Source organism: Durio zibethinus, chromosome 17 (assembly GCF_047325235.1).
Source record: "Durio zibethinus cultivar Kanyao isolate XHJ-2024 chromosome 17, ASM4732523v1, whole genome shotgun sequence".
Taxonomy (NCBI): domain Eukaryota; kingdom Viridiplantae; phylum Streptophyta; class Magnoliopsida; order Malvales; family Malvaceae; genus Durio; species Durio zibethinus.
Window position 1 is genome coordinate 24719045 of NC_143178.1, and position 12854 is coordinate 24731898.

General features: G+C 30.2%; 1 protein-coding gene across 4 annotated transcripts; it reads left to right on the forward strand.

The window, feature by feature from the left end:
* Positions 1-246: 246 nt before the first annotated feature.
* LOC111285382 (protein BONZAI 1-like) lies at positions 247-7237 on the forward strand. 4 transcript variants are annotated; one of them, XM_089746730.1, is made up of 17 exons: positions 247-295; positions 465-629; positions 974-1021; positions 1906-2054; positions 2152-2200; positions 2524-2580; positions 2810-2998; positions 3093-3227; positions 3578-3639; positions 3717-3816; positions 3900-4014; positions 5396-5472; positions 5592-5699; positions 5774-5938; positions 6210-6323; positions 6447-6543; positions 6644-7237. In XM_089746730.1, exons 2-17 carry the CDS (start codon positions 486-488, stop codon positions 6736-6738), a joined length of 1704 nt encoding a protein of 567 aa, XP_089602856.1. In that variant the 5' UTR covers positions 247-295; positions 465-485; the 3' UTR covers positions 6739-7237. The 4 variants fall into 4 exon arrangements, with proteins under 4 accessions (XP_089602856.1, XP_089602854.1, XP_089602855.1 ...); XM_089746728.1 differs by lacking the exon at positions 247-295 and adding an exon at positions 2687-2713 and having other exon boundaries at positions 357-629; positions 5562-5699; XM_089746729.1 differs by lacking the exon at positions 247-295 and adding an exon at positions 2687-2713 and having other exon boundaries at positions 357-629.
* Positions 7238-12854: the final 5617 nt, after the last annotated feature.

The window sequence follows — 12854 nt, forward strand, 5'->3', positions numbered from 1 at the left end:
AAATATATTTTATATTCAACATACGTTATAATAATTTTATGTTATATATATATATAATAATTTATATATTTATATTATATAAAATATTAATGATTTATATATTCATATTATTTTTATATAAAAATTACGTGTTATATGTTAATATAAAATATATATTTTTTATTTTATTAAATTTTAAATTTTATTTATATTATTTTTATGACATATTATCGTTTTTACCAAAACTCGATTTTAAAACGCGTTTTCTGTTGCCGATTTGAACGGACAGACGGGAAAAAAAAAAAGAAAAAAGAAGGTAATTTCCTAACCTTGTTTGAATGCTTACTATAAAAGGATTTTAATCTCCATATTTTCTATTTTCTATTTTTCAAAAAAAAAAAAAACGCTCCATTTCTCTCTACTTCACTTTTGAATTATTATTATTTTTCTCATGCATATACATCGTTTATCGGGTTGAAAAACAGAGTCCGCGAATATAGTTACAGATGGGAAATTGCTGCTCGGACGTTAGCGGCGGGATGTCCGCAGTGGGTGGCACCTCCGCTTCCACCGCTACTGGCAACCAAAACGACGCTGTCGACTGGTACTTCAAGTCTCGTGGCATCCACGCCCCCTTCTCTCAGATCGAGGTCTTTTTTTTTTCCTTTCTCTTCAGTTACTTTAGTAATAAGGACTGTACACAATGCCTAGTTTTGGCTTATGATGAACCGTCGAATTTACCATGTTACCAAGTAAGTAGATGATTGGCTAATCGATTTAACGCACCTTTTTACGGCTTAATTTAATAATATTTTCAAATTCAGAAACTAGGAATTTCTAGGTTTATTAGTGTTTGGATTTGGAGTCCTTGATTTTGATCAGTGTTTCGTTTCCTCTAAATTTTGTGAAATTAGCTATTATTATAATTATTTTTTTATATTTCAAACTCTGTGCTGTTGCATTGACTCTTTCGTGCAAAAACAATGCTATGCAGTTATCATTTTCTGCCACAAATTTGCGAGACCGTGATGTTTTCTCCAAGGTATGTACGTATATGAATATACTGCAAAGACTGATCCCAGCTCTACAAGCAATGACGTATACCGTATTGACTTTGCTGTTGAAATTAAAATTATCGTGAACGATTCAGTAAAACTTACTTACGAGAAGTTCTAAGCTTTAGGGGCAACACATTGTTGCATTAGTTGATAGCTAGTAATAGAATTTGTGGAGGATCTTTCTGGTGTGGGGTGACTTAATGATGCCTTTGAGTAAGTCGAATTAGGAAATAAGTTTTGGGAAGTAGGAATTGGGCAGTTGAAGGTGAGAAGTCACACTGTATGGAGAAAGTGTTTGTCATTAAATTGAAACTCAGATACCATATCCATAGGTTAAATGGTGCACTTAATGCTACCAATGAAAAGATGTTAGCTCACCTCGTAGGGAAGAAGGGTATGGTGTGTTCTTGTGCAACTGGCTGTTAGAGTGGTAGTGTGACAGAAGGATGAAATATGTAAAGCACTCGCATGATGCAAAGTCTTAAATAACTCCTTTATTAACCCCATATCCAAGCTGAGCAAGCAAAGGCTCTTAAAACATCCTAGGAATATAAACTTAATGAATTGAAGAATCATGTCACTAACTATAGGGATACTCCCATCATTTTGATTGCATCTTTAGGTGCAACTTGATATTATAAGAAAAATTCTGAGATGAGGACAGATTGGTAAATCTATCATAAATGAAAAGTAAGCTTCTGCTAGCTTTAGTTTGAATGCTTAGTTTGCTCTTACAACATTTTCAGTTGCTGGTTTTGCATCAACTAATAATACTTATGTACTTTAGTGCTTTATTCTTTAGTCATGAGAGTCATACTTTTATTGCAGAAAACTTAGCCTAATATCTCATAAGTTTTGTTTGCTTTAGAGTGATCCGATGTTGGTGGTTTATATTAAAGAAAGAGATGGCGCAATTACAGAAGTATTTCGTACTGAAGTAGTTCTCAATTCACTGAATCCTAAATGGATCAGAAAGTATACTATTACTTATCATTTTGAGGTTATCCAAACCTTGCTGTAAGTTGTATTCTTCAAATCATTTTTTTTGGTCATCAAAATGATGATTTGATTTGTTTCACTGTAATTTAATTTGTTTGTTGTTACTTGATCACAGGTTTCATGTCTTTGATGTCGATACTCAGTTTCACATTGTCGAAGTAAAGGTATATTTGACTAATGCTGCCTTTTCTTGTTCCTTACCCTGACTCTGCCTTCCTTTTAAATAGTTTAGTTTACAAACTGATAAACTAGGAGGGATTATGTATACTGTGTTTGTGATATATTTGTATTTGTCTTTGTTTTTTTTGTTCAGGATTTGTTTTCTCTGAAGTCACAGTTTATTACCATGCTTATTTACGTTTCTGTAATTTGGAAATATGATTTGACTTTGCTAATGAACCAGATTTACAACAATTTCTCCTCATGTCAACCTCATAATAGAGCATAGAAGCATGAAATCTTTGTTGATGCTTTCATTTCTGCACAGATGCTTAAGCTGGAGGAGCAGCAATCTCTTGGTGAGGCAAGTTGCGCATTGTCAGAGGTATAGCATAAGTATCTTCTTAGTTATGTCTTTCCTTCTCTAGTGCCTGTCCGTGTTAACCAGTGTATTTGAATGCAAAGATCTAACTAAGCTGGAATGCCTTTAGTTGAAAACACTCAGATTTAAAATAAAAGTGAGGGATCTTCACTTGCTGTTTTGCTTTACTTCATTTAGTTAAACTACAAATTTTGGTATAGTTATTCATCAAATAATTGTTTCTATCTTACAGATTGTAACCAAACGAAACAGGTCATTAACCTTGGATCTTGTATGTAGAGAGGAATATGTCACATCAACCCATTCTCAACACTGCGGAAAGCTTACTGTGCATGCTGAGGAAATTTTTAGCTCGAAGACTACAGTAGAGATGACATTAAAGTGTTTAGATTTAGAATCTAAGGATCTCTTCTCAAAAAGTGTATGCATTGTTGATTTCAATTTCTCTTACTTTTTGTCATATTTTATCAGGAATATTAGATATCTTTTGGTTCACTTCTGGACTTGTCTTGCAGGATCCATTTTTGGTAATATCAAAACTCGTTGAGAGTGGGATTTCTATTCCCGTATGTAAAACTGAAGTCTTAAAGAATGATCTCAACCCAACATGGAAGCCAGTGTTTCTGAATATTCAACAAGTCGGAAGCAAGGTATAACAAGTTTTTGTTCATACATTTTAACAAGATCTACTATTTCTTTAATTTGTTACATTGCAGTGCAAGTTTGGTCTTTGCCGGTCATGCCTTATGGGGAAACTATTTTCCTTTCCATCAGTTTGTTCATTCTTCCTTTTAGTAATCCTGATCTTGCTCAAAAGTCAGAGCTCTTTAACTCTGGAATTGGTTATTACTACTGTGCTGTCTATATAAACATTCAGGTGTCTGCTTTACATGAGTAGATGTTTTCGTCTTTGATTTTGAGCATTTGTCTATAAGTTAGCCTTTATCATTTTTGTTTCTTGCTTGTTTTCTGAATCTTCATTTTCTAAATAAACTTGCAGGATAGTCCATTGGTGATAGAGTGCTTTAACTTCAACAGCAATGGCAAGCACGATCTGATTGGGTAATTATAGATCTTATTTTCATTTTTCCTTTTCCTTCAGACACTTGCTGATGTATCTTTTTTTTGGGTTTTGTCAGAAAAGTCCAGAAGTCGCTAGTAGATTTGGAAAAGCTTCATTCTGGAAGGGAAGGCGAACATTTATTTTTGCCAACTGTGGGGCATGATTACCAAAACAAGGTTTAACTATATGAACTGGAACTAATTGCATAGGTTTTTTTTTTACTTAGCTTTTTTTCACTGATTTGCTAACTTTGATGTAGATACTAAAAGGCAGGCTTTTTGTGGAAAAATTCTCTGAGAATGTCCAACATACCTTCCTGGATTACCTAGCTGGGGGTTTTGAACTGAACTTTATGGTTGCTATTGATTTCACTGGTACCTTTCTCTTTACTTGTACCATTGACATAAGTTTTTTTATGGACGTGGTTACTTTCTTTCTAACAAATTTTAGGAGATCAAAGCACCGAGTCAGGTTGTCAGTCATGCCATTTATGGAATTCTTTGTGTTTGTCTTCATTTTGCTTCCTATTTGCATTTGAGTTATGCCCATCTTATTAATGTGTCAACTTTTGATGCTAAAAGACTAGTTCTTAAATGAGGCATAAAGGCATAATTTTGCTTTCACCTTATAGTCAATCTATGGGCACATCAAAGTTTCCTGTAATCTGTCATGCAGAATTGCATGCCATTTTCTTGGACACTCTTTTCATTTCAGAGCATCTTCCAACATGGAGAATTTTACTATATTTCTGGTTTTATTTCAAAAGATCTTTATTCTGGATTTTGTCATTGTATCTTTGTGTATTCCTTATTTAAGCTATATTATTTGTTCAGTTGGAAATGTGACATGCATGTTCTTATTTTAGAAGTTGTTCATTTCAATTCTTGTATCATTATCCATATCATTCTCGATGGGGATAGTAGCACTAGTCATCTTTGTACTTTTTAGCAATTGTTCAACTCAATCCTTTTATCATCATCATCATGAATAGTTGCTATGCTCCATTTCATCTGAACAGTCCCTCAAAACCTAATTTTATATTAAATTTTAGATTGATCTCATGGTTAACTCCTGTGATAATATGCAATGTTTTGCTGTTTAAGTTTATATGAGATTGGAATATGATATTGCTAATATTTGATATGTAGGAGTCCCACTGGCCAAAATTACAATGAGAGAAAATGCTTTATTTACCTGAAGTACTTGCTTTGTTACATATAGGCCCCACTAATATTCAGCCATTTGCAATCCTTTATGTCAACTATCAGCCATGTCTCTTTTTCAGTATTTTCTTATTAAGTTTAACAATGAAACATGCCACATCTTTAATTAAGTTAATTGAAGGACCAGTCAATGTAAAATCTGGACTAGAAGGAATTTCTGGATTAAAAATAGTATAGTGAATTAAACAAACAATTTTTATGAGTACAAAGACCATTGCTGCTATTAACTCTTCTTGTTTCACTCTGTTAACTTCTCCCCCTAGGTTAACAAATTGTTTAGGATGAATCATGTAAAACATGCCCTAAGGATGTAGGTCTTAGGTTTGAATGATGCTGCACTTCTGCATCTTAAGACCTTAGGATTTACTTATATAAATCTGAAACTGTTGAAGTCATATGGATACATGTGCAAAGAATCATGCTGCATGTGCAGTTTTGTAAAAGTATTATAATACATTCTTACTTTTTAATCAGTTTTGTAAAAGTACTATAAAACATTCTTAGTTATTAATTCTTAATTTTGGTCTATCAGCTTCAAATGGAAATCCCCGCCTCCCTGATTCCTTGCATTATATTGATCCATCAGGACGGCCAAATTCTTACCAGAAAGTGAGAAATGGATCTCTTCAATAGTTTCTTTTTCTCTTTTTTTTTTCTTTTAGTGTACCCTAGAAAATATTATGCATCCATTTACCCAGGCAATCTATGAGGTTGGCGAGATATTGCAGTTTTATGATGCAGACAAGCGCTTTCCTGCATGGGGATTTGGAGCACGGCCTATTGATGGTCCAGTTTCTCATTGTTTCAACTTGAATGGAAGCAGTAACTACTGTGAGGTGAACAGTTTCCAGCATAAATCTATTTTCAGTACCTCGTATGCTCTTATCTCTTACCTCCCATTATCTCTCAGGTTGAAGGAATCCGAGGAATTATGATGGCCTATACAAGTGCCCTTTTTAATGTTTCTCTTGCAGGGCCAACATTGTTTGGACATGTGATTAACAGAGCTGCACTAATTGCCAGCCAATCTCTTGCCAATGATGCTAAAAAATACTTTGTTTTGTTGATAATCACGGTAAGATATAGACAAGAAAGGGGTGGTTTTTCCTAGCGGCCAGCTAAAGTTTATAGAAAAATTTGTGCATTCATTGCCAAGATTCATACTTTTTTTTTTTTTTTCTTTTAGTGGTCTTTTTCTGGATTTCTCTTTTTGATGGGCATATATAATTTATTATTGTAACTGAATTTAATGTTTTTTTTCCTCATAATAATAGGTCTTCTATTCTTTCCTAGAAAAGGGTTACTAATTTTTGCACTGCTTCTGATATTTGTTAATATTGCTTTAGGATGGGGTAGTAACTGATCTCCAAGAAACCAAAGATGCCCTAGTAAAAGCATCAGATCTACCATTGTCGATTCTCATTGTTGGAGTTGGAGGAGCTGACTTCAAAGAAATGGAGGTATTATTTTTCTCCATTTATATCCATTTGAGGGAGAACGATCTCTTCATAAGTTATCCTTTTGTTAGCCTACTTGACTAGAAGATTTAATCGGTTTATCAATTAACCAAATTTCTTTTACAGATTTTAGATGCAGACAAGGGGGAAAGACTTGAAAGCTCAACTGGACGCGTTGCTTCACGTGATATTGTTCAATTTGTTCCATTTAGGGATGTACAGAGTAAGTCATCTACTCACTCGGATGGTACTATGCGAGCACTGATTAAAATGCTTCAGAAACATTTTGTAGTCGGCGTTATGACAATCATTTTCGCTTGCAGGCGGAGAGATTTCTATTGTTCAAGCAGTTCTAGCAGAATTACCAACACAATTTTTAACGTACATGCGAAGCAGAGATATTAAACCAAGCACTTGATTTGGTAAATCATTGTACATATCAAAATGTTTTCATTTTTTCACGCATGGAGTTTGCCTCTTGTCAATGCTACCATGGTTCTTTTTTTAACGAGGTATTTTGTATTCAAGTCGTACATCACCATGTCTCTTCAGACACAATAGAACCGATAGATATATGTTGCATTATCACGTTGGATTGAAGATCGATTAGGTCAACATAAAGCTTCACCGTTTCGATTGTGTGCTGTCTTTGGCCACACGGCTGACAGCACATTCTTTGTCATGTCTAGCGTCCACGATTGGTTGTCGGATTTACAATGGGGCAACCAAAGCATCAATTAGCGACAAATATGTTGTTTTTAGAAACAATTTTAGACAAGTATGAACAAGATATTGGTTAATGGTTGCCAGAGTTTCCTTTTGAATTCCTTTTTCCTCATTTTTGGGTTCAGACAAACATGTGTAGACAGCTGTTCACGTCATAATATTGCCATGGTGCGATTGTTATTTCAGTCAAATTGCTGGCTACGTGTTATGATCGTAGAGATGAGCCATTAATTTTATATCTGTTGTGTATTAGGGTCATTATTTGGAATATAAAAGTTCCCATTATATTCAACTTGTAAAATATTTTTTGTGAAACAAAATTATAAGGTTCAATAGGTCGGTTCAATAGGTTGAAGTAGATAATATTTCATAAGTTGGATATTAGAGGTGACTTTGGGATATATTTAATTTGTTAAGAATTTCATTTTCAGTTCAATGTCAAGGCTATCTTCATCCTACATAAAACAAGCTAACATAAAAAGAAAGAAAATGAACAGAAAAGAGTAGTACAAAAAAACAAGGTCAACTTAGAAACGTAATTGAACTTTGAATAGGAGACTTCGATGAGGAAGTGGGCCTAAGTTGGGCTGAATATAGAAGAACACAAATTCCACGCGGTTGTCTTTACTCAGTATTTCAAGTCAACAACTAGTCAACCCCAATAAATTCCATAATCAAATAAATGCTTTTTATTCATGGGCCTTCTTCGGTCTTTTTCTCTTTCTGGTGCCTCCCGGATTTCGTTTTTATATTGATTTAAACTCGATATTTGATTACGTAGAATCATTTTAAAAAATAATATGTAATAAATTTAAATTTAAATTTCAATATTTATTATTATTTTTTCATGTTCTCATTTTATGACTTTATAAAAAAATTTATCCTTCCGTCTTAAATTATTTAAACGGTATTGATTTTTATAGAGTTTAAAAATTTTTTTAACTTTAATATATTTAATATTAAAATTAAAATTTTTTTATAAAATTAAAAATTCATGATTTTTAAGGTCAAAAATAAAAAATATATAAAATACAATTTTAAACTATAAAAAAAAATAAAAATTTTAGATTTTAAAATAAATAAATAAGACAGAAGGAGTAATTCTTGATTCCTCGTGAGAGAACTGATGGTTTGAAAAGAATATTTAAGTTCCATTATTTTCATCAATCTTTACCTTCCAGAAGCGCGTCAAAGACTGAGGCTGCACTCACACGCCATCAATTTATAATTTTAGATTAATTTCCTTGGTTTTTTTTTCCCTTTTTTAAAAAAAATTTTTAATTGATAATAAAAGGTCAACCTTCAACAGGTGAAACCCTTTCTCTAACTCAATTTTTTTTCTTATTCACTGATTTAGCTCTTAACTGCATAAAAAGAAATACCCTTTCTTATATATATTTTATAGTCCCACTTAATTTCATTTTCCAGATTCAAATATGAAATTGAAAATATTAAATTCTTACTATATATATATATTGATGTATATACATACGTATGTATGTGCATGTGTACAGTCAAACTTAAAAGCTCTAACTTCCTTGAATGAAGAGGATACCACAATTATAGGTTATATTAGGTAACTAAGCTATTTTGTGCATTTATATACATAAAACAAGTCTAAATGTCCTTCTTCTTACATATTTGGAGGATTGCCATGCATTTATATTTATTGCTTGATAGATTGTCATATTTTCTATATTTGTATTTGATGTAGACATATAATTTTACTACATTGAAAATTATTACTCCCTAATTATCAGTTATTAAAGATTTTTTAAATTATTTTTAGTAAGGTGGCAATTAATTGGAGTTAAATTGGTAATATATATATATATACACACACACACTTCATCTGTCTCAATTTTTTGTTTTCACATATATTAAAAAAGCTTTGATTTTTTGTGTATTTAATATTATAAATTTAAAATTTTTATAATATTGATGTACCATATATTTTATTATCAAAAAATAAAAATTTTGAAAAATCAGTTTGAAATATAGAAAAAGTAGGAGCATTATGTTTTAAAAATGAAAAAAGGATTTTATATATTTTAGGACATCTCCTAAAAGAAAAAATAAACAAAAAATGATATTGAGGGAGTATCATACATTTTTAAAACTTCATATTGATTTTTTTCAAGCTTTTCATGATACTTTAAAACATACATGTGGTTTTTATTTATATCAATATATATTCATAATTTCAAAATATCACATTGGAGATTTAGGAAAGCTTATCCTTAAAGAAAAAATTGTTTTATGGACATAACTATAATAAGCACATATTTATTTATCTAAAAAATATATGTAAAATTATACAATGAATTTTTGTACTTTAATTAAATGGTGAAATTAGTAACTTTATCTTAATATGTTCAAATCGGGTTCCTATACTTTAATTAATTGTCAAATTTAGTCAAATTATTAAATGATTTAAACTTTTTTCATTAAAATTGATGACGAGACATTTTGATTTTTTTGACATGATATTTTTGTTTATGTGATTATTGATTTTATTGATGTGTAAACTTCGCGTGATCAAAGATGATGATGTAGCAAAATTTTTTGATATGTTATTATTTTTTCGTGCCAACTTTTTTTCAAATTGTACAGCTCGTCTTTATACTTTTGTTAAATGATGAAATTAATCTATCTATCTTAATGTGTGTTTAAATTTGATCTCTATACATCAATTAATTATCTAATTTAAGATTTGACCTAAAATAACATATAAAAAACATAAATTATTAATTTGACCATGATTTTTTTTTTAAGATTTAGATAATTTTTTTGGATGTTTGAATTATTAATTGGACTTAATTTGACAAATTGGGTTAATCTTAAATTAGATTATTAGTCCAACATAAATTGAATTATATATGTCATAATATATAGATCTGTAAATCTATAACTAGACTTAACAAATGGAGTTGCCACCAATCATTTTTTATTAGGTATGATTGGCCATCTAATGAATCTATTTCTTGAAGGAGCTCCTAAACTTGACGAAGAGTCCCTAAAAGAATAGGTTCAGATCTATTAACTAGAATATGGTTCGAGAGTTCGGTTACATATGAGAAAGGTTATAGTACCCCCACATGCCTATTCGAAGGATAGTATCATTTTATTTTAAATTTATCCTAAAGTATTGATTCTAATGATCTTAAATTTTATGTTGAATATTGAAAATAACTTTTAATATTCTCCATCAATCTGGTAGAACTTTTAAAAATATTTTTTCATTTTAAGAGTATTCAAGGATCTCATTTGTTTCCTTGAAGAGGCTCCGTCATCGAAAAAAGATTTAATTAATTTTTTTTTTGAAAATATATTTAATTATTTCACTATTTGAGCCAAATTAGAAATATTTTTTTTTAATTTCTAAATTCTCCACCATTTGGGCCTATTTAAAAATTTTATTTATTTATTTATTTATTTTGAATTTTTTAAAATTTCACCATTTAGGTCAATTTAAAAATATTTTCTTTTTCAAAATTTCTAAATTTTTCACTATTTGATCCTATTTAGAAATTCTTGTTTTTCCTTTTTCTTTTTCTTTTTTCGTTTTCAAAACAAAATAATATGACAATTATTTTTATTAAAATTTCATTTAAATTCTTTCATAATTTAGGACAAATTTAAAGAAATTTCTCACCTAAAGATTTCTTAGAAAATTTACCATTTGAAATTTCTAATAATCTCATCATTGGATAATTGTCAAATATTTTCAATAAAAAATTTTTATTTTTATTTATTTTTATTTATGATTTTTTCCTCTTTTTTTCTTTATTTAAAAATAAATATTAATTATTGTTATTGAAACTTCATCTAAATTATTTCACCATTTGGGACAAATTTAGATAAAATTTTTTACCTAGAAATTTTATAAAAATTTATCATTTGAAATTTCTATAAATTTCATCATTGGATAATTAATACTTATTCTCAAAAAATATATTTTATTTTTTTATTTTTTTATTTTTTTCAATTTAATCATGCAAAAATACTTCTAAAAATAAATAAACGCGTAATAAATAAAAAATTACCAAAAAAATGGAACGACTCGACTCAACGGCTATTGAACGGTTCAGCTTAAGGCACATAATGCGGCTCAAGGGGATACGGCTTGACGGCTTAGTGTGGCTCAACTCGACTGATGTCGAACGACTGGTGCGCAAGTTAAAAGATGGGTTGTGATTCAGGTCGAATCGTTCGAATGAAAAATGTGTGGATCTTGGGTCTTCTTAAAATGAAAATAACGTTATTTTGGTGAGGCTATAAAAGGCCAAATTCCAGCTTTTTGCTTCAGATCTCCTTTTTCCCTTTTTTCTCTTTCTCTCTCTAGAAATCTAAGAACTCTGATTGAATCTTCATCAGATTTTGAAAAAAGTCACCGAAATCTAGGTTAGTTCACCAGAAGTTCATTAAAAAATTTAATTGGCACCGAAATTTTCAACCGAATTCTAGAAACCCTACCGAAAAATTCAATTGGAATCAACAAAATCATAAAAAAATTCAATCGATATCGAAAAATTTCATCGAAATATAAGAATTTTCTAGATTTTTTCAGAAAAATTCATTTTTTTTTTTGAACCAAAAAATCTTTAAAATTTTTTTAATTGCTTTTTGCTTGCTGTGTTTCTGTGTTTTGCTTCTGTGTATTTTTGGTGTATTTGTAGGGATCAAAACCCTAAACTCATAAAGGATTTCAATCCCTTCTAAGTTTTAACTCTAAATTTTAATCCAACTTAAACTCCTCATACACTTTCACACAAACTCAACACCTATTTTTTTTATTTATCCCATTTTTCCATTTATTATTATTATTTTTATCTTTTTATTAACATAATTCAAATCTCGTAGACCCTCAAATAGATTTGAGTGTCTGCAGCTGCCCCTCTTTACACATTTTCTATGAAATAGAAATTATACAAATACGTAAACAACCAAATCAACTCGACACAGACTCCTTGCATAACATAAAAACTTTTCCAAATAGAGGCACAACAATTTTGAAAAATAAAAAAGGTTTCTCTAAATAGAGGCACAACAACTTTAAAAAATAAAAGGTTCCTCTAAACAGAGGCATAACAACTTTGAAAAATAAAAAGCTCTTTTAAACAGAGGCACAACAATTTTAAAAAATAAAATGCTCCTATAAACAGAGACAACAATTTTGAAAAATAAAAGGTTCATCTAAACAAAGGCACAACAACTTTTGAAAAAATAAAAGGCTCCTCTAAACAGAGGTACAATAACTTTGAAAAAAATAAAAGGCTCCTCTAAATAGAAGCACAACATATTTGAAAAAATAAAAAGCTTTTCTAAACAGAGGCATAACAACTTTGAAAAATAAAAGCTCATTAACAACTATGTCCAGAGGAGTCATAGATCATGTTTGATGAAATTTGTAATGGAAACTCAAAGATTCACAATTTGAGTTTGAAATTCAAAGGTTCAGATTTGCAAAAACCTTTTAGCTTAACAATAATTCATTGAAATTTGATTCTCAAAATTTTAGTTTCACAAGAATTCAAATTTATAAGATTTCAGGATTCGTATTTGCAAATTACAAGACTTGCATCCAACATTTAAAGATTCTCATTCAAATTTCAGAGATTCACATCCAAAAGTTTAAAGTTTTTCATTTGAGTTCAAATGTTCACATTTGATCAATCTTAGAGTTTCATGTCTAAAATCTCAAAGGTTCTCATTTGAGTTGTTTTTAAAATTCTCATTGGAAAAACTCAAAGATTCTCAAAGATTTTCATTTGAAAAACTCAAAGATTTTCATTTGAAAACCTTTTA

Excerpts from the sequence above, each read along its gene's own strand:
- LOC111285382 (XM_089746728.1), top strand. The coding sequence starts at position 486 with ATGGGAAATTGCTGCTCGGACGTTAGCGGCGGGATGTCCGCAGTGGGT. Across the intron at positions 3,228-3,577 it reads TTCAACAAGTCGGAAGCAAG|GATAGTCCATTGGTGATAGA; the intron begins GTATAACAAGTT and ends ATAAACTTGCAG. Across the intron at positions 3,640-3,716 it reads GGCAAGCACGATCTGATTGG|AAAAGTCCAGAAGTCGCTAG; the intron begins GTAATTATAGAT and ends GGGTTTTGTCAG.